At 38.6% G+C, this 20641-nt stretch overlaps 1 protein-coding gene across 3 annotated transcripts in view; it reads right to left on the bottom strand.

The window, feature by feature from the left end:
* Ars2 (arsenic resistance protein 2) overlaps positions 1-20641 on the bottom strand; it is an 89865-nt gene that overhangs the window by 6245 nt on the left and 62979 nt on the right. For all 3 annotated transcript variants that reach the window (XM_053781816.2, XM_053781817.2, XM_053781815.2), the window contains exons 16-17: positions 19551-19687; positions 13400-13552 (exon numbers count right to left, since the gene is read on the bottom strand). In XM_053781816.2, coding sequence (XP_053637791.1) covers positions 13400-13552; positions 19551-19687 — 290 coding nt within the window. The remainder of the gene's footprint in view (positions 1-13399; positions 13553-19550; positions 19688-20641) is intronic.

Here is a 20641-nt window from a genome sequence, read left to right on the forward strand (position 1 = left end):
TAGTGTAAAGCACCCATCTGGCAAGACAGTGATGGAGTGAATGATGGTGAAAGTTTTTCTTTTTCGGGCCACCCTGCCTTGGTGGGAATCGGCCAGTGTGATGATAATAAAAAAAAATATATACATATGTACTCTGATAATTATACTTACGTGTACCTGTACCTAAATAAACTTACACATTGTGCTTGGGAGAGGCACTGTCAAGAAATTTTAATGAAAATAAGAAAAAATTTTGGAGTGAGTTAAACAAGTTAAGAAAGCCAAGGGAAAATATGGATTTGTCAGTTAAAAACAGAGTAGGGGAGTTAGTAGATGGGGAGATGGAGGTATTAGGTAGATGGCGAGAATATTTTGAGGAACTTTTAAATGTTAAGGAAGAAACAGAGGCAGTAATTTCATGCACTGGTCAGGGAGGTATACCATCTTTTAGGAGTGAAGAAGAGCAGAATGTAAGTGTGGGGGAGGTACGTGAGGCATTACGTAAAATGAAAGGGGGTAAAGCAGCTGGTACTGATGGGATCATGACAGAAATGTTAAAAGCAGGGGGGGATATAGTGTTGGAGTGGTTGGTACTTTTGTTTAATAAATGTATGAAAGAGGGGAAGGTACCTAGGGATTGGCGGAGAGCATGTATAGTCCCTTTATATAAAGGGAAAGGGGACAAAAGAGACTGTAAAAATTATAGAGGAATAAGCTTACTGAGTATACCAGGAAAAGTGTACGGTAGGGTTATAATTGAAAGAATTAGAGGTAAGACAGAATGTAGGATTGCGGATGAGCAAGGAGGTTTCAGAGTGGGTAGGGGATGTGTAGATCAAGTGTTTACATTGAAGCATATATGTGAACAGTATTTAGATAAAGGTAGGGGCGTTAAAATCACTAAGTCTGTCTTATTAGCCTTGAAGATGCCATATTAATAATGATGATAATAATAAGACACAAAATGGGAATTGACACAGTTACTTTTTGCTGATGATACTGTGCTTATGGGAGATTCTAAAGAAAAATTGCAAAGGTTAGTGGATGAGTTTGGGAATGTGTGTAAAGGTAGAAAGTTGAAAGTGAACATAGAAAAGAGTAAGGTGATGAGGGTGTCAAATGATTTAGATAAAGAAAAATTGGATATCAAATTGGGGAGGAGGAGTATGGAAGAAGTGAATGTTTTCAGATACTTGGGAGTTGACGTGTCGGCGGATGGATTTATGAAGGATGAGGTTAATCATAGAATTGATGAGGGAAAAAAGGTGAGTGGTGCGTTGAGGTATATGTGGAGTCAAAAAACGTTATCTATGGAGGCAAAGAAGGGAATGTATGAAAGTATAGTAGTACCAACACTCTTATAATAATAATCTCTCTGAGGGGTATTAGTCATATAAAACATTTTGCTTAATCCATCTATGATATTTTTTCAAAATTATATAATAAACACACTAAATGTGTACACAGTACTATTACTGGGGGTAACTGTATAAAATTATTCTTTTCATAGGCCTTCACTCAGAGCATCATTTCTTCTAAAAATAGTGTGTTACACGAGAATGGGAGTGTTGCTCTTTATTTATTCTACTGTACCAACGTGGAGACAATCTGTACACAGTGTAAGGTGTTTTTATTATAATGTAAGCTTTACAAATATGGAAATGAATGTGCATCACCCACCAGCGGCATTCATCTCTTTGTTTACATACTCTGTGGCTCTGTCCTCTCTCATTTACTCATTCTCTCTCTCTCTCATTTATTTGTTTTTATCTAGTTTCCCCTCAAGGAAGGTTCCTTGACATTGGTGAGGGGCTCTTGATCTAGGGAATTGGATCTGTGCTTCAGTTCCCTGAATTAAGCCTGAATACCTTCCACATCCCCCCCCCCCAGGTGCTGCATAATCCTACAGGTTTAACTGTCCCCCTTGATTATAATTTTATCTCAGTTACTCACCTCTCACCCTATATTAAGACTACAAATATTTTAAGTAATGAGTGTACTGTATATGCATTTTTATCTCTCTAGAGTGCTTTAAATGTTGTAGTACATATATTATGTGGGGGTGGGGTGGCCAGGAGGGCTACCATACCTGACTTCTTACAATAAACACTACTCACCTCTCACCCTACATTAAGACTACAAATATTTTGAGGCAAGTATTGAATGTACAATGCGTGTATTTTACTTTTTATTGTTTTTTAATGCCTAGTTCTATTGCTAACTTAATATATGTTAATGTAAACTCATTAACTGGCATTTATATGCCAGTTACTGAAAATGGAAAATGGAAAAAATTACTTTCTGCTTTCCGGTGATGTCCACTTTCCAGCCTGGAACCTAACGTGCCGTATAGGTAGGGCCCTACTGTACTACTGTGTGATTTTCCCCATCCGTCACACACACATTTGCTGATACATCCACTCTCAAAGACCTACCTAAATGAATTCACTTCCTCCACACCCTTGTCCACTTTAATCTTGCATTCCCTATAAATCTAAACTTTCTCATCAACTTATTCTTTTTTTGCTATTACTTAACAGCTTCTTCCTTTTACATACACTCCCAAATTCCTTTACCAACCCTTGCAGTATTTATTACAAATCTCCCAGTAAAATGTCATCTGTCCATACCTATCCTATTCCCATTAACTTATCTTATAATTTGGTTTATAAACACACTAACCCTTTGACTGTCGCAAGCCCCTTTCTGAAACTGTCATTCTATGTCACAAAATTTTTGGAAAAAAAAAAAAAAAAAAAACTTATGAAATGATAATCTTTTCCCGATGGTAATGACATCAAAAGTATGAAATTTGGTCGAAAACTCACGGAATTACACTCCTGCGAAGTTAGCGGTCTCGGCGACATATATGCATCGGTGATTTTGCCAACTTTGAGCCCTGTTTTTGAGCAATTCCATTGTTCCAGTTGACCAAACTCGTAGCTATTTCTTTAGAACTCCATTTTTTCTAACAGTTGAGTACAAGAAACCACCCATTTACTGGTTTGAACTACCCAATAAAGTGGTCAGAAATTGGCCATTTGGCCAATTTCACACAAATTAATAAAGATGCCAATTTCAAAATAGGGTCCAAAATAAACAATGTAGACATTCTTGGCACTAAAATAACATAACCTCTGTTCATTAGTCACATCTCTAGGCCTCTCTCATATTACCATTGCTTTCTATCTTGATTTTTTATTCATACAAAAAATACAAAATTTACTGTTATTCAGACTACTGCATTATTGCAAAAATTGTATAAATAATATCAGTGCACTAGTGAAAGAATATTAGACTCCCCAGTAGACATGTATTGGACGTGTGGTGTGATTTCCTTACTCCTGAACATTGGCAAAAATCGAACATTTCCGCTACTTTGAGCTCAATTTCAAGGTCGTTTTCATCGTGAAACTAATCAAAATCATCTTTATTTCTGTAATATATTTTCCATTTTATCATGCGAGACCATGAAAACGAGAATACAACGATAAATACTATACGAAAATACACTTCAAAGTCAGTGTTTTAATCCAAAACAATGTTGTTTCTTTTCTCATTATGCACTGTGTGCTGCAGATTTTTTTTTATGTGGTGCACACTGACCACACAGACTCATTATCTCACATGTGGGCCTACCAGCTTTCTCCTGCTTGATTTGAAACCGCTAAACTTATGCGTATTAACACTTCTGAAACACTGGCTCGTAAGATGTATATATACGACCAAAACAGTCAAAGGGTTAAACCACAATGATTACTAGGTCTTCCATACATCTCAACATTTATCACATTGCTCCCCAATCTACAATGTCAAAATCCATTTCCAAATTAGTAAGTAATATACACCCAACAACCATAGATTCAATCATTCACATTTTCTCCCTCCCTTGCATGCACTCACTCGCACTCACTCACTCGCACTCACTCACTCACACACACACACACACACACACACACACACACACACACACACACACACACACACACACACACACACACTCACACTCACCAGTATATATGTACCTAACTGTTAGGGCAGACTTTTAGGAGGTCATATCACATTAGGGAAGAACCAGGCAAATATGGAAGGCAAGAGAGACATCTGAAATGCACATATACACACACTCCCTCAATCCCCAGTATGGAACCCACACCTGAAAAAGCATATTAAAAACTGGAGACATTGCAAAATAATGCAACGAAACTAATTCCAGAGCTAAGAGGTATGATCTACAAAGAAAGGCTAAAGAAACTTGAGTCTAATGACCCTGGGAGAGAAATCCAGGGAAAACACGACAACATACAAAGTACTTAAGAAATGATAGGGCTGACTGGGACAGACTGTATGAGGTGGAAAACAGACTAGAGAAATAAAAGATTTCACAGAGTGTAATATACAACCCGCCACCTAATAATGGATGGTGAAGACAGGACTACAACTCAGTAATGGTTAACATCACAACAGCAGCAGCCAGGAGTGCACTGAGGACTCAAGCAAAGTTTCTTAAAATGATACACCAGGGTCCATGAGGCTAAGAGGGAGTGAATCTAGAAAGTAGCAAGTTAAGAGCAAGGCCAGAATCTGAGAACTGATCCCTGCAACCATTACAGGTGAGTGTACACACGAGTGAAAAGTGATCTGAAGAATGGGGAGGGGGTCAACTTCTTATACAGCCTCTCCTCACTTAACAACAGAGTTCCATTCCTACAACCACGTTGGTAAACAAATTCATCGCTAAGTGAGGAGCATACTATAATGGTAGTGGGTTTGTGTCAACCATCATTGATATTGTTTTAATGTCACCTCTGCATCATTTATAACATTTCCGGTATATTTTTAAATGTTTGTACATTAGTGTACTGTATGGTGTAATAAACAGAATAAAGAAAATCAGCTCTAATATACATGTACATTATTTAGGTATGCATACTGGTCAGAGAGCCCGTTATAAGTCCGAGTCGTCAGTAAACAAGTACATCACTAAGTGAGGAGAGGCTGTATATATATTTCTTTTCAACATACTGGCTGTCTCCCACTAAGGCACAATGACCCAAAAATGAAATAAACACTTTCACTATCATTCACACAATCATTCTCTTCACAGAGGTGCTCAGATACGACAGTTCAGCTGTCACTCCAAACGGAAAATGTCCCAAACCCCTCCTTTAAAGCGCAGGCACTGTACTTCACCTCCAGGACTCAAATCTGGCTAACCGTTTTCTACGAATCCCTTCACAAAATATTACCCTCCTCATACTCCAACAGCTCGTCAAGTCCCAAAAACCATTCGTTTCCATTCACTCCTATCCAGCACGCACATGCTCACATCTGAACTGTCATATCTATGCGCCTCTGCAAATACAGTGATTATGTGTGAAAGATGGTGAAAGTGTTTCTTTTTTGGATCACCCTGCCTTTGTGGGAGACAGCCAATGTGTGGAAATAAATACAGTAGAGGTTTTAACAAAGCATAAGTGTTATAAGAAGAGCAGAGTATATGGAGAGTAAAAGAATGGTGAAGAGAGTAGTGAGAGAGTGCAAAAGGAAAGCAGATGATAGAGTGGGAGAGGCACTGTCAAGAAATTTTGTTGAAAATAAGAAAAAATTTTGGAGTGAGATAAACAAGTTAAGAAAGCCTAGGGGAACAAATGGATTTGTCAGTAAAAAACAGAGTAGAGGAGTTAGTAGATGGAGAGACAGAGGTATCGAGTAGATGGGGGGAATATTTTTGAGGAACTTTTAAATGTCGACGAAGAAACGGAGGCAGTAATTTCATGCACTGGTCAGGAGGTATAACATCTTTTAGGAGTGAAGAAGAGCAGGATGTGAGTGTATGGGAGGTGCGTGAGGCATTACACAGAATGAAAGGGGGTAAAGCAGCTGGAACTGACGGGAACATGACAGAAATGTTACAAGCAAGGGGGATATAGTATTGGAGTGGTAGGTATTTTTGTTTAACCCTTAAACCGTCCAAACGCAGATATACGTTGATGTGCGGAAGGCTCCGAACGTAGATCTGTTTTTTTACATGCTTTCAAATGGGGAAAATCAAGCTCGGAGCGCTACGCTCATGAATGTAGATCTACATTAGGACAGTTTAAGGATTAATAAATGTATGAAAGAGGGGAAGGTACCTACGGATTGGATTTGTCCCTCTTCCCTTTATATAAAGGGAAGGGGGACAAAAGAGATTGTAAAAATTATAAGGAATAAGTTAATTGCATATAGCAGGTAAAGTGCATGGTAGGGGTATTATTGAAAGAATTAAGAGGTAAGACAGAGAGTAGGATTGCAGATGAGCAAGGAGGCTTTAAAGTGGGTAGGGGATGTGTAGATCAAGTGTTTACACTGAAGCATATATATGAACAGTATTTAGATGAGGGTAGGGAAGTTTTCATTGTATTTATGGATTTAGAAAAGGCACATGATAGAGTGGATAGGGGAGCAATGTGGCAGATGTTGCAAGTATAAGGAATAGGTAGTAAGTTACTAAATGCTGTAAAGAGTTTTTATGAGGTTAGGGTGTGTAGGAGAGAGGGAGATTACTTCCCGGTAAAAGTAGGTCTTAGACAGGGATGTATAATGTCACTATGGCTGTTTAATATATTTATAGGTGGGGTTGTAAAAGAAGTAAATGCTAGGGTGTTGGGGAAAGGGGTGGGATTAAATTATTGGGAATCAAATACAAAATGGGAATTCCCACAGTTACTTTTTGCTGATGATACTGTGCTTATGGAAGATTCTAAAGAAAAGTTAAAAAGGTTAGTGGATAAGTTTGAGAGGGTGTGTAAAGGTAGAAAGTTGAAAGTGAACATTATAAGAGTAAGGTGATGAGGGTATCAAATGATTTACATAAAGAAAAATTGGATATCACATTGGAGAGGGGGAGTATGGAAGTGAATGTTTTTGGATATTTGGAAGTTGACTTGTCAGCAGATGGGTTTATGAAGGATGAGGTTAACCAGCCAGATCCCACCAAGGCAGGGTGGCCCAAAAAGAAAGAAAATCCACAAAAAGAAAATACTTTCATCATTCAAAACTTTCACCTCACTCACACATAATCAGTTTTTGCAGAGGTGCTCAGAATACAACAGTTTAGAAGTATATACGTATAAAGATACACAACATATCCCTCGAAACTGCCAATATCCCAAACCCCTCCTTTAAAGTGCAGGCATTGTACTCAAAGATGTTGAGAGACTGTCATTGTGTGGATAAACGAAAAACAGATAGCAGGAGATAGCATCCCTCAAGCGATCATATGTGAAAAGGCTAGGAAGTTGCATGACAATTTAACTAAAAAAATCCCTGCAACTAGTGGTGATGCGAGTGAATTTAAGGCCAGCAAAGGTTGGTTTGAGAGATTTAAGAATCGTAGGGCATACATAGTGTGATAAGGCATGGCGAGGCTGCCAGTTCGGACCAAAAAGCGGCTGAAAAATATGTGGAGGAATTCAAGGAGTACATAGAGGCTGAAGGATTGAAACCTGAACAAGTGTTTGTGACAAAACAGGCCTGTTTTGGAAGAAAATGCCAAACAGGACCTACATTACTCAGGAGGAAAAGGCACTCTCAGGACATAAGCCTATGAAAGACAGGCTTACTCTTTTGTTGTGTGGTAATGCTAGTGGTGATTGCAAAGTGAAGCCTTTATTGGTGTATCACTCTGAAACTCCCAGTGTTCAGGAAAACAATGTCCACTAGGCTAATTTGTGTGTGATGTGGAGGGCAAACAGTAAGGCATGGGTCACTAGGGACTATTTCTATGACTAGTTTCACTATGTGCTTGCCTCCACTGTGAAAAATTACCTCCTGGAAAAGAAACTGGACCTTAAGTGCCTCCCGGTATTAGACAATGCTCCTGGTCATCCTTCAGATTTGGCAGAGCGAATTTCTGGGGATATGAGCTTCATCAAGGTCAAATTTTTGCCTCCTAATACCACTCCTCTCCTCCAGCCTATGGACCAGCAGGTCATTTCCAACTTCAAAAGACTCTACACAAAAGCTATGTTTCAAAAGTGCTTTGAAGTGACCTCAGACACTCGATTGACCCTAAGAGAGTTTTGGAAAGATCACTTTAGAATCCTCAGTTGTGTAAACCTTATAGGTAAGGCTTGGGAGGGAGTGACTAAGAGGGCCTTGAACTATGCTTGGAAGAAATTGTGGCCAGAATGTGTAGAAGAGAGGGATTTTTAAGGGTTTGTGGGTTGGAGGTTAGTGGGGAGGATGTGGAAGAGTTGGTGGAGGAGGACAATGAAGAACTAACCACTGATGAGCTGCAAGAGCATCTGCAACAGCAAGAGGCCAGACCTGAGGAAACTGCTTCAGAGGGGAGAGAGAAATTGAAGAAGTTGCCATCTTCAAAGATTAAGGAAATATGTGAAAAGTGGTTTGAAGTGCAAACCTTTATGGATGAAAATCATCCTAACACAGCTATTGCAAGCCACGTTGGTGACTAATACAATGACAATGTTGTGGCCCATTTTCGGAAAATCTTAAAGGAACACGAGGTACAGAGCTCTATGGACAGATTTGTTGTGCGACAGAGGTCCAGTGACTCTCAAGCTGGTCCTTGTGGCATTAAAAGAAGGGAAGTAACCCTAGAAAAGGACTTGCTACCTCAAGTCCTCATGGAAGGGGATTCCCCTTCCAAACAATAATAACTTCCACCATCTCCCCTCCTCCCATCCTACCAATCACCACCAGATCTTCAATAAAGGTAAGTGGTAATTGTGCATGTCTTCTTCTGTTTGTGTAGTAAAATGTATATTTCATATGGTAAATTTTTTTTTCATATTTTGGAGTGTCAGGAACGGATTAATTTGATTTCCATTATTTCTTATGGGGAAAAGTAATTCACCTAACGATAATTTCGCCTAACGTTGAGCTCTCAGGAACGGATTAATATCGTTAGGCGAGGGTCCATTGTACGCACACACACACACACACACACACACACACACACATACACACACACACACACACACACAGAGCTGAGTCTTGACCCCTGCAACTACAATTAGGCGAGTACACACACACAGTGGTGCCTCGAGTTACAAACTTATTTCATTCCAGAAGGCTGTTCGAGTGCCGATACTAAATGAATTTGTTCCCATAAGGAATAATATAAATTATATATAAAGTGATGACGTAACATTTATAAGCAAAGCAACAGATATGAACACCTTCAGGAAAAACCAGTTTGACGGACTCAGGTTCTGGAGGTGGTAAGTACAGGGTCAGCACTCTAAAGGAGACTTGGAAAATGTTGAAGTTAGGAGGGCATCTGAAGTGTGGTGTCAGCACACATTTTCTTAAGATTACATTTATTAGTGTACTCCACAAGATGCTGGAGCAAAAACTTGAGGTGCAGGCATCAAAGCTGGTGGATCAGAGTACCTTAGAAAGGAATCAAAGAGGGACTGTTATGGAAAAGACATGCCCCTTTTTCCCAAATGTTCACAAAATGCTACTATCCCTCCTTGCTCACAATGCATCCACCCCCCAATATTTACCAAATAAACCACTACCCTCTGTTGCTCATGAAACAACCCCCTCCATCCCTCCCAATGCTGATCACATTACCTCTTATTATTATTATCATTATTATAATCATAACTAAGTGCTGAACCCACAAGGGTTCAGCTCATCACTGCTTCACTGCTCACCACAACACCTGCCACCATAACATGCTCTGCCCTCCATTGCTTGCTATACATCCACCTCCACCACAAAATCCCACTGCTCTCCACTGCTCACAATATTACTACAACATGCACCCATGCTTAAGTCCTAGGTAGTCAGTCCTCCAAATACTTTTTTTTCTTAACACAATGGCTGTCTCCCACCCAGGCAGGGTGACCCAAAAAAGAAACACTTCACCATCATTTACACATCACCGTCTTGCCAGAGGCATGCAGATACGACAGTTTAAATGTCCCTCCTAACAACAAATATCCCAAATCCTCCAAATAAGCAGGAGTTAAATAACGTAAGAGGTCCTGCAAAATACAATAGTATGTCTGCACAATAAGTCTGATTCAAATTTAGACTCATTTGTTTTAGTTCGCCATATCTCATTAACCCTTTCACTGTCCAAACACCCAAAATTTAAATTGCTCTCAATGTAAAAAAAGAGAGATTCTTTTCCCAATGGTAATGACAACAAAAGTACAAAATTTGATGGATAACTTGTGGAACTATGCTCTTGCAAAGTTAGCAATCTTGGCGACATTTACACATCGGCGATTTTGCCCACTTTGAGCCCTATTTTCAGCCAATTCCAGTCAACCAAACTCATAGCTATTTTGCTAGAACTCCTCTTGTTTTATCAAGAGAGTACAAGAAACTGCCCATTTACCGATTTCAACTACCCAATAAAGTGATCAGAAATTGGTAATTCAGCCAATTTCATACACAATTCAAGGAAGGCTAATTTCAAAATAGGATCCAGAATTAACAATGGAAACATTCCTAGCACTAAAATAACATTTTCTTTGTTCATTAGGCACATCTCTAGGTCCCTCTTATATTACACTTGCTTTCCATTTTGAATTTTTATTCATTCAAAAAAGTATTTACTGTTATGCAGACTACTGTTATTTTAAAAATAGTATAAATAATATCAGCGCATTTGTGAAAGCATATTAGACCCACCAGTTTGTGTGTATTGGACGTGTGATGTGATCTGTCTATTCTTGAACATCGGCAAAAAATGAACATTTCCACTACTTAGAGCTCAAACTCGAAGTACTTTTAGTGCCTAAACCATTCAAAATCATCTCTAGTTCTGTAACATATCTTCCATTCTATCAAATGAGAACAAGGAAATGAGAATACAATCATAAATACCATACGAAAATACGCTGCAAAGTCACCGTTTTAAATGAAAAACACATTCGGAGTTTTATTTCCTCATTATGCACTGCATGCTGCAGGATTTTTTTTTATACTGCCCACACTGATAACTCAGACCCATTCTCTCATATGGAGGCCTACCAGTTTTCTCCTGCAAGATTAGAAGCTGCTAGAATTTTGGTGTACTATTACAGGACCGACACTGGCTTGCAAGCCGTAATATTTTGGGAGTGATAGTGAAAGGGTTAATGTGCAGGCATTGTATTTCCCACCTCCAAGACTCAAGCCCGGCTAACCGATTTCCCTGAACCCCTTCACAAAATATTACCCTGCTCACACTCATAAACAGCTCATAAGGTCCCAAAAAACCATTCGTCTCCACTCCTAACACGCTCACACATGCCTGCTACATGACCTGGCCCCTTTCGCACAAAACCTTTTCTACCCCCTCTCTCCATCCTTTCCTAGGACAACCCCTACCCCTCCTCTCCACAACAAATTGATACACCCTCCAAGTCATCCAATTTTGCTCCATCCTCTCTAAATGACCAAACCACCTCTACAACCCCTCTTTAGTCCTCTGAATACTTTTAGTAACTCCACACCTCCTCCTAATTTCCACACTATGAATTCTCTGCATAATATTTACACCACACACTGCTCTTAGACATGACATCTCCACTACCTCCAGCCTCCTCCTTGCTGCAGCATTTACAACCCCTGCTTCATCCCCATATAAGTGTTAGTGCCACTATACTCTCGTACATTCCCTTCTTTGCTTCAATGGATAACGTTTTGTCTCCGCATATACCTTAATGCACCACTTCCCTTTTTTCCTTCATCAATTTTATGGTTAACCTCATTCTTCATAAACGCATCCACTGACAAGTCTAGTCCCATTCATCTGAAAACATTCACCCCCTCCATACTTCCTCCCTCCAATGTGATATCCAATTTTTCTTTACTTAACATGTTCGACATCCTCATCACCTTACTCTTATCTATGTTCACTTTCAACTTTCTTCCTTAATTAATTACAGTGCTATTTCACATCAGCTGGTTGAAAGTTGACAGGTAGGACCAAGATCTAGGGTTTCCCCATCCCTACAAAACTGAATAGATAATCACAACGTTGTAAACTTATTTTGAAAACTTACCACCCAACATTCTTTACCATTCTCAGAAGTTACATGTCCAGCAGCAAGCATATACTTGTACAAAGATCTTGAAATATGCTAAAAAAAAAATTTTTTTTTTTTTAGTGCACATTGCCACTACATTTGAAGTTCTGACAAGTACCTTAAAATCTCTACCAGAAAAAAGAAAAAGTTGATGAACCATTCCAGGTTTTTCTTAACCCTTTGACTGTCGCAACCCCCAATCCTGAGGTGTCTCCTGGTGTCGCAAAATTTAAAAAAAAAAAATTATTTTTTCTTATGAAATGATAGAGAATCTTTTCCCGATTGTAATGACACCCAAAAAAAAAAAGAAATTTGATGGAAAACTGACGGAATTATGCTCTCGCAAAGTTAGCGGCCTCGGCGCTGTTTACAAATCGGTAATTTCGCCCACTTTGAGCCCTATTTTCGGCTAATTCCATTGTTCCAGTAGCCCAAACTCATAGCTATTTCTTTAGAACTCCATTTTTTATATCGATTGAGTACAAGAAACTGCCCATTTACCGATTTCAACTACCTAATAATGTGGTCAGAAATTTGCAATTTGGCCAATTTCACGAAAACTAAAAAATATGACAATTTCAAAATAAGGTCCAGAATGAACAATGCAGACATTCCTGGCTCTAAAATAACATTTTCTTTGCTCATCAGTCATGTCTCCAGGCCCCTCTGATATTACTCTTGCTTTCTATTTTCAATTTTTATTCAAACAAAAAAATAGAAGACTTACTATTATGCAGACTACTGCAATACTGTAATAATTGTATAAATAACATCAACCCATTCATGACTGCAAATTAGAATGGCTAGTTGGACATTTATTGGACAATGACATCATTTGTTTACTTTTGAACATTGGCAAAAATCAAACATTTCCCTTACTTTGAGCTCCATTTCCAGGTTCTTTTTATAGCAAAATCAAATCAAAATCACATCTATTTCTATAATATGTTTTCCATTCTATCAAATGAGACCAAGAAAATGAGAATACAACCATAAATACTATACAAAAATAGACCACAAAGTCGGCATTTTAATTAAAAAAAAAAAAAGGTCGGAGTTTTTTTTTCTCATTATGCACTGCGTGCACCAGGATTTTTTTTATATGGTGCACACTGACCACACAGACCCATTCTCTCACATGTGGGCCTACCAGCTTTCTCCTGCTTGATTTGAAGCCGCTAGAATTTATGAGTATATATACGTCAAACACGGTACCTCGTAAGACGTATATATACGGCCACGACAGTCAAAGGGTTAAAGGAATAAAACTTTTAACAAAACCAATGCAGAATGTAAAAGTTTAATGATGCTGTGTATGAAACTTATCAGTGAATCTCTGAAAGCCATTTTAAAACTAAGCCAAAAAACAACAAACGCACCTAGATCTGTATGTAACTCTGGGTCTCTGATAAGGCTCACGAACATATGGATCACTTCGACCACTGTAGTAATCTTTAGGGTACGCACTGCCATACCCATAATTATGAGCAGCTGGGTACTGTCTTCCATACCCACCAGTATAGGCACCATACCTGAAATTAAAGAAATGAGTTTCATAATTTTGTTCAACCTTATCTACGGCTTTCAGGTGTCAATGCAATGAATAAAAATTAATATGAAATGTCAAAGATTGAAAAAAAAAGCTCTTAACATGGATGAGGAACTGACAACGTTTTTTTTTTTTTTTTTAACAAGTCGGCCGTCTCCCACCAAGGCAGGGTGACCCAAAAAGAAAGAAAATCCCCAAAAAGAAAATACTTTCATCATCATTCAACACTTTCACCTACCTCACACACACATAATCACTGTTTTTGCAGAGGTGCTCAGAACACAACAGTTTAGAAGCATATACGTATAAAGATACACAACATATCCCTCCAAACCGCTAATATCCCGAAACCCCTCCTTTAGAGTGCAGGCATTGTACTTCCCATTTCCAGGACTCAAGTCCGGCTATATAAAAATAACCAGTTTCCCTGAATCCATTTACTAAATATTACCGTGCTCACACTCCAACAGATTGTCAGGTCCCAAATACCATTCGTCTCCATTCACTCCTATTGAACACGCTCATGCATGCCTGCTGGAAGTCCAAGCCCCTCGCCCACAAAACCTCCTTTACCCCTTCCTTCCAACCTTTTCAAAGACGACCCCTACCCCGCCTTCCTTTCCCTACAGATTTATACGCTCTCCATGTCATTCTACTTTGATCCATTCTCTCTAAATGACCAAACCACCTCAACAAGCCCTCTTCAGCCTCTAATACGTACTTTTATTAATTCCACACCTCCTAATTTCCACACTACGAATTTTCTGCATAATATTTACACCACACATTGCCCTTAGACAGGACATCTCCACTGCCTCCAACCACCTCCTCACTGCTGCATTCACAACCCAAGCTTCACACCCATGTAAGAGTGTTTGTACTACTATACAGTGGACCCCCGCATAACGATGGCATCGCATAGCGATTTTTCCGCATAACGATTACTTTTATCGCAAAATTTTTGCCCCGCATACCGATTAAAAACCCGCATACCGATTTTCGTCCGAGACGCGTCCAATGTGCCCTCACATGTGCCGGCCGTCCCATTGTTTACCAGCCAGCCTCCGCGGTAACATCCAAGCATACACTCGGAATATTTCGTATTATTACAGTGTTTTCGGTGGTGTTTCTGGAAAATAAGTGACCATGGGCCCCAAGAAAGCTTCTAGTGCCAACCCTGTGGTAAAAAGGGTGAGAATTAGTATGGAAATTAAGAAAGATTTTGAAGGGTTTGGGGCTAACCCTGAGAAGCCTATGCCAGTTGTGGAATCCATTGTGCCTACTTCAAAGATTAAGGAAATGTGTGCAGAGTGGTTTGAACTGCAAACCTTTATAGATGAAAATCACCCTGACACAGCTGTTGCAAGCCGTGCTTGTGACTATTTCAATGACAATGTTATGGCCCATTTTAGGAAAGTCTTGAAGAAACGGGAGGTACAGAGCTCTATGGACAGATTTGTTGTGCGACAGAGGTCCAGTGACTCTGAAGCTGGTCCTAGTGGCATTAAAAGAAGAAGGGAAGTAACCCCAGAAAAGGACTTGCTACCTCAAGTCCTAATGGAAGGGGATTCCCCTTCTAAACAGTAAGAAGATAATGCTCTCCCCTCCTCCCATCCCATCAATCATCACCAGATCTTCAATAAAAGTAAGTGTCATGTAATTGTGCATGCCTTTTTCAGTTTGTGTGTATTAAAATTAACATTTCATGTGGTAAAAAAAATTTTTTTTCATACTTTTGGGCGTCTTGCACGGATTAATTTTATTTCCATTATTTCTTATGGGGAAAATTAATTCGCATAACGATTATTTCGCATAACGATGAGCCCTCTTGCACGGATTAAAATCGTTAACCGGGGGTCCACTGTACTTTCATACATTCCCTTCTTTGCCTCCATAGATAATGTTTTTTTGTCCCCACATATACCTCAATGCACCACTCACCTTTTTTCCCTCATAAATTCTATGATTAACCTCATCCTTCATTAATCCATCCGCTGACACGTCAACTCCCAAGTAAGTATCTCTAAACATTCACTTCTTCCATACTACTCCTCCCCAATTTGATATCCAATTTTTCTTCATCTAAATCATTTGATACCCTCTTTTCTATGTTCACTTTCAACTTTCTACCTTTACACACACTCCCAAACTCATCCACTAACCTTTGCAATTTTTCTTTAGAATCTCCCATGAGCACAGTATCATCAGCAAAAAGCAACTGTGTCAATTCCCATTTTGTATTTGATTCCCCATAATTTAATCCCACCCCTCTCCCGAACACCCTAGCATTTGCTTCTATTACAACCCCATCTATAAATATATTAAACAACCATGGTGACATTACACATCCCTGTCTAAGACCTACTTTTACTGGGAAGTAGTCTCCTTCTCTTCTACGCACCCTAACCGAGCCTCAATATCCTCATAAAAACTCTTTACAGCATTTAGTAACTTACCACCTATTCCACATACCTGCAACATCTGCCATATTGCTCCCCTATCCACTCTATCATATGCCTTTTCTAAATCCATAAATGCAATAAAAACTTCCCTACCTTTATCTAAATACTGTTCACATATATGCTTCACCTAGGTAGTAGGTTGGTAGACAGCAACTGCCCAGGGAGGTACTACCATCCTGCCAAGTGAGTGTAAAACGAAAGCCTGTAATTGTTTTACATGATGGTAGGATTGCTGGTGTCCTTTTTTCTGTCTCAAACATGCAAGATTTCAGGTACGTCTTGCTACTTCTACTTACACTTAGGTCACACTACACATACATGCACAAGCATATATATACTACACACACCTGTCTGGGTTTTCTGCTATTTTCTTTCCAGTGCATGTTGTAAGAGGCGACTAAAATGCCGGGAGCAAGGGGCTAGTAACCCCTTCTCCTGTATAAATTACTAAATTTAAAAAGAGAACCTTTTTTTTTTTTGGGCCCACCCTGCCTCGGTGGGATACGGCCGGTTTGTTGAAAGAAGAAAGATATATGCTTCAATGTAAACACTTGATCTACACATCCCCTACCCACTCTGAAACCTCCTTGCTCATCCGTAATTCTACATTCTGTCTTACCTCTAATTCTTTCAATTATAACCCTACCGCACACTTTTCCTGGTATACTCAGTAAACTTATTCCTCTATAATTTCTATAATCTCTTTTGTCCCCCTTCTCTTTATATAAAGGGACTATACATGCTCTCTGCCAATCCCTAAGTACCTTCCCCTCTTTCATACATTTATTAAACAAAAATACCAACCACTCCAACACTATATCCCCCCCTGCTTTTAACATTTCTGTCATGATCCCGTCAGTTCCAGCTGCTTTACCCCCTTTCATTCAACATAATGCCTCATGCACCTCCCCCACACTCATATCCTGTTCTTCTTCACTCCTAAAAGATGGTACACCTCCCTGGCCAGCGCATGAAATTACGGCTTCCCTTCCTTCGTCAACATATAAAAGTTCCTCAAAATATTCTCGCCATCTACCCAAAACCCCCATCTCCCCATCTACTAACTCCCCTACTCTGTTTTAACTGACAAATCCATTCGTTCTCTAGGCTTTCTTAACTTGTTTAACTCGCTCCAAAATTTTTTCTTATTTTCATTAAAATTTCTTGACAGTGCCTCTCCCACTCTATCATCTGCTCTCCTTTTGCACTCTCTCACCACTCTCTTCACCTTTCTTTTACTCTCCATATACTCGACTCTTCTTATAACACTTTTGCTTTGTAAAAATCTCTCGTAGGCTAACTTTTTCTCCTTTATCACACCCTTTACTTCATCATTCCACCAATCACTCCTCTTTCCTCCTGCACCCACAAGAAGTAAACTTTCAGCTTTTAAAAGGAAATGCTGAATATTTTCCCTTTTATTAAAGTACATGTGTAGAAGTGTATTACCAGAAAAAAACAGGAAAGGGTGTTAAAAATGAATGGCAACAATAATGTCTAAAAGTGAATTCTATAACCAACAGTGAGTTTAGTAGCATGTTCTACCTTAAATAGTAAACACTACTATATCAGAAAATGTTGTAATAATTAGGGGTGTAACAAAAAAATCAGTATATATATTGACTAATACTGATGGTATAGGTATCAGTGAATATGAGGAGGTATTGGTTAAGTCTGATGGTATTGGAGAATATCAGAAATTTTTGGTGGTATCGGCCTAAAATCGAGTATTGGTTACGATGGCTTGAAAAAAAAAAACTCCACTTTGCTTAACCCTTAAACGGTCCAAACAAATCGGCGTTCAAATTCGTAGTGCTACAAAAGTAGATCTACTTTTTTTTACATATTTTCAAATGTAACAAAAAAAAATGTAGATAAAAGTTTTTTTTACACATTTTCAAATGTAAAACAAAAAAAAAAAAAGATCTAAATTTTTTTACATACTTTCAGATGCTGAAAAAACATATATATACGTTTGGACCATTTAAGGGTTAATAATGGCCCCAAAGCACAAAAGTAGTGATGTGGCAGTTCTTGAAAGCCTAAGAGAAGCAGTGAAGTGCTTCCCATCAATGAAAAAGGGCTAATTCTTGACTTATTGCACATAATTTATTAAACTTTATCATAGGTATGTAAATGAAAAACAACTTATGTACAGGGTTCGCTATTATCCGCGGTGTTGGGTATCCACGGAACGTATCCCCTGCAGATACGGTGGGGCTACTGGACTAGCCAAATACAAGTGAGAATGATGCATGTCAAAGCTTCACGATGATATGCAGTTAACATTTTTTGAGAGACAAGTGACTAAGTATTATTTTCAAAATACATATTTTAACAAGAATTTTAATCCCAGCTTTCTTTTTAGATGCTTGCCTTTCCTAGTACACAGTCAAATACTCTAATCTCCTCAACACACACACAACTTCAACCTGACCTTAACTGTTTAACCCTTTACCGAGTAAGTGTAGATTTTTCTTAAACTAAATACTTGTTGCAATGCGCATTCATCCTGCCAAACTGACATCGCTGGGTTCTTATTTTCTATTTTTGACCAATCACAGGGCTTCTTTGAGTCGCTCCAGCTAAATGATAGTGGTGTCCATTGGTTGAGAGACAAAAGTGTAGACACTCTGAGCTTCGTGGTGAGAAAACCTGTTTATCTGCTTATTTATCCTCACATATGCTCAAATTTCACCACTTCACAATGTCGGTATTTGCTTTTATTTCTAGTGCAAAAATAAAGATGTGAGGCATGTTTAGATAAAAAAAATAACTTGTGTATGATGCATATAGTTAATGTACGATGTAAGTGAAATGATGGCTATGAAAAAGTTGAATAAATTTTAATAACTGCCTGATACCTATAAACTTTTCCTGTACAATAAATATTTATTTATATATTTTTTTCTTACACTGCAGATATACATTCAGTAGTTGTGTGGGTGTGCTGAGGTTGTTTTTATTGTTCTTAGAGATCCATCACAAGTTGTTTCATGGTGCTGCCTCCCAGAAGATATCAAAATATATCTGTTTCTGATAACGAGTCTGAACCAGAGCCTGATGACAAAGATGAGGAAGAAGCTAAACCAGCCAAAAAGCCAAAATACTTGACACACAATCATTGCAGCACAAAGAAAGATCAGTTACATCCTCTTTTGCCTTTCTCACATGCAAGAAAAATCCAAGCATAAAACTGTTTCATCGACTTTGTAACAAATCCATTATCCATTAATCCCCATTTAACAATCCCATCTATAAGTATGGCAAACAACCATAGTAACACTGCACATTCCTGCCTAAGGCCTATTCTTAATGGAAAATAATTCCCCCCTATATAAACTGACATGAAGTTCACTACTGGCATAAAAATATTCAAAATATGACCCCCAGATCAAGTTAGTCAAATAAAAGTTATAAAGAAAGACCAGGAATTGGAGCTCAACCCTTACAAATTCAACTAGATAAATATTAATAAAATGGACACAGACAAAAATTCAGCTGCCAATCCATAATTACCGAGCATCAGGAATATGTTGTGGATATGCTGCTACATAGGGGTCTGGGCGATCATCCTTCCTACCATGCTTATTTCCTGGATACTCTGGAAGCTGTGGACGTTTCGGATCACGGAGATAATTATTGAAGTAATCCACCTGCAAGATAAAATGTTTTAAGTAAATATAAAATGTCAACCCTTGTAGGTAGTAGGTTGATAGACAGCAACCGTCCAGGGAGGTACTACCGTCCTGCCAAGTGAGTGTAAAACGAAAGCCTGTAATTGTTTTACATGATGGTAGGATTGCTGGTGTCTTTTGTCTGTCTCATAAATATGCAAGATTACAGGTAAGTCTTGCTACTTATACTTACACTTACACACTACACATACTTACACACTACACATACATGTACAAGCATATATATACACACCCCTCTGGGTTTTCTTCTATTTTCTTTCTAATTCCTGTTCTTGTTTATTTCCTCTTATCTCCATGGGGAAGTGGAACAGAATTCTTCCTCTGTAAGCCATGCTTGTCGTAAGAGGCGACTAAAATGCCGGGAGCAAGGGGCTAGTAACCCCTTCTCCTGTATATATTACTAAATTTAAAAGGAGAAACTTCAGTTTTTTCTTTTTGGCCACCCCACCTCGGTGGGATACGGCTGGTATGTTGAAAGAAGAAAATGTCAACCCCTTTTTCTTTTAGCCAGAGAAGATGACAAGAAAAATCACAGGCTTGTGGTTTCCTATTTGTTATATAATCATCACACTCTTTTACAATACTTTATTGGTACTGTAAATTGTTATATCCATTATCAACTTCTGATCTTTCTACCATTATCAGGGGTGAACGCTGCTTTTAATATGGGGATATAAATTGCTATTAGAGTACAGTTAAACCGCACTGTACAGTGTCTCACTTTAGTGTTTTTCAATTATACCCAGTCTTCATTTACTAAGATTTCCTACAGTAGATATATTCACCACTCACTATAAGCTAAGGACGACAATATTTTAAGGCAAGTAATGTGTGTACTGTATATGCATATTTTAGGCCTAGTTATATTGCTCAATTAATATAACAGCGTAAATGTGTTATCAGGCTTTCATA

Source organism: Cherax quadricarinatus, chromosome 30 (assembly GCF_038502225.1).
Source record: "Cherax quadricarinatus isolate ZL_2023a chromosome 30, ASM3850222v1, whole genome shotgun sequence".
Lineage (NCBI taxonomy): Eukaryota > Metazoa > Arthropoda > Malacostraca > Decapoda > Parastacidae > Cherax > Cherax quadricarinatus.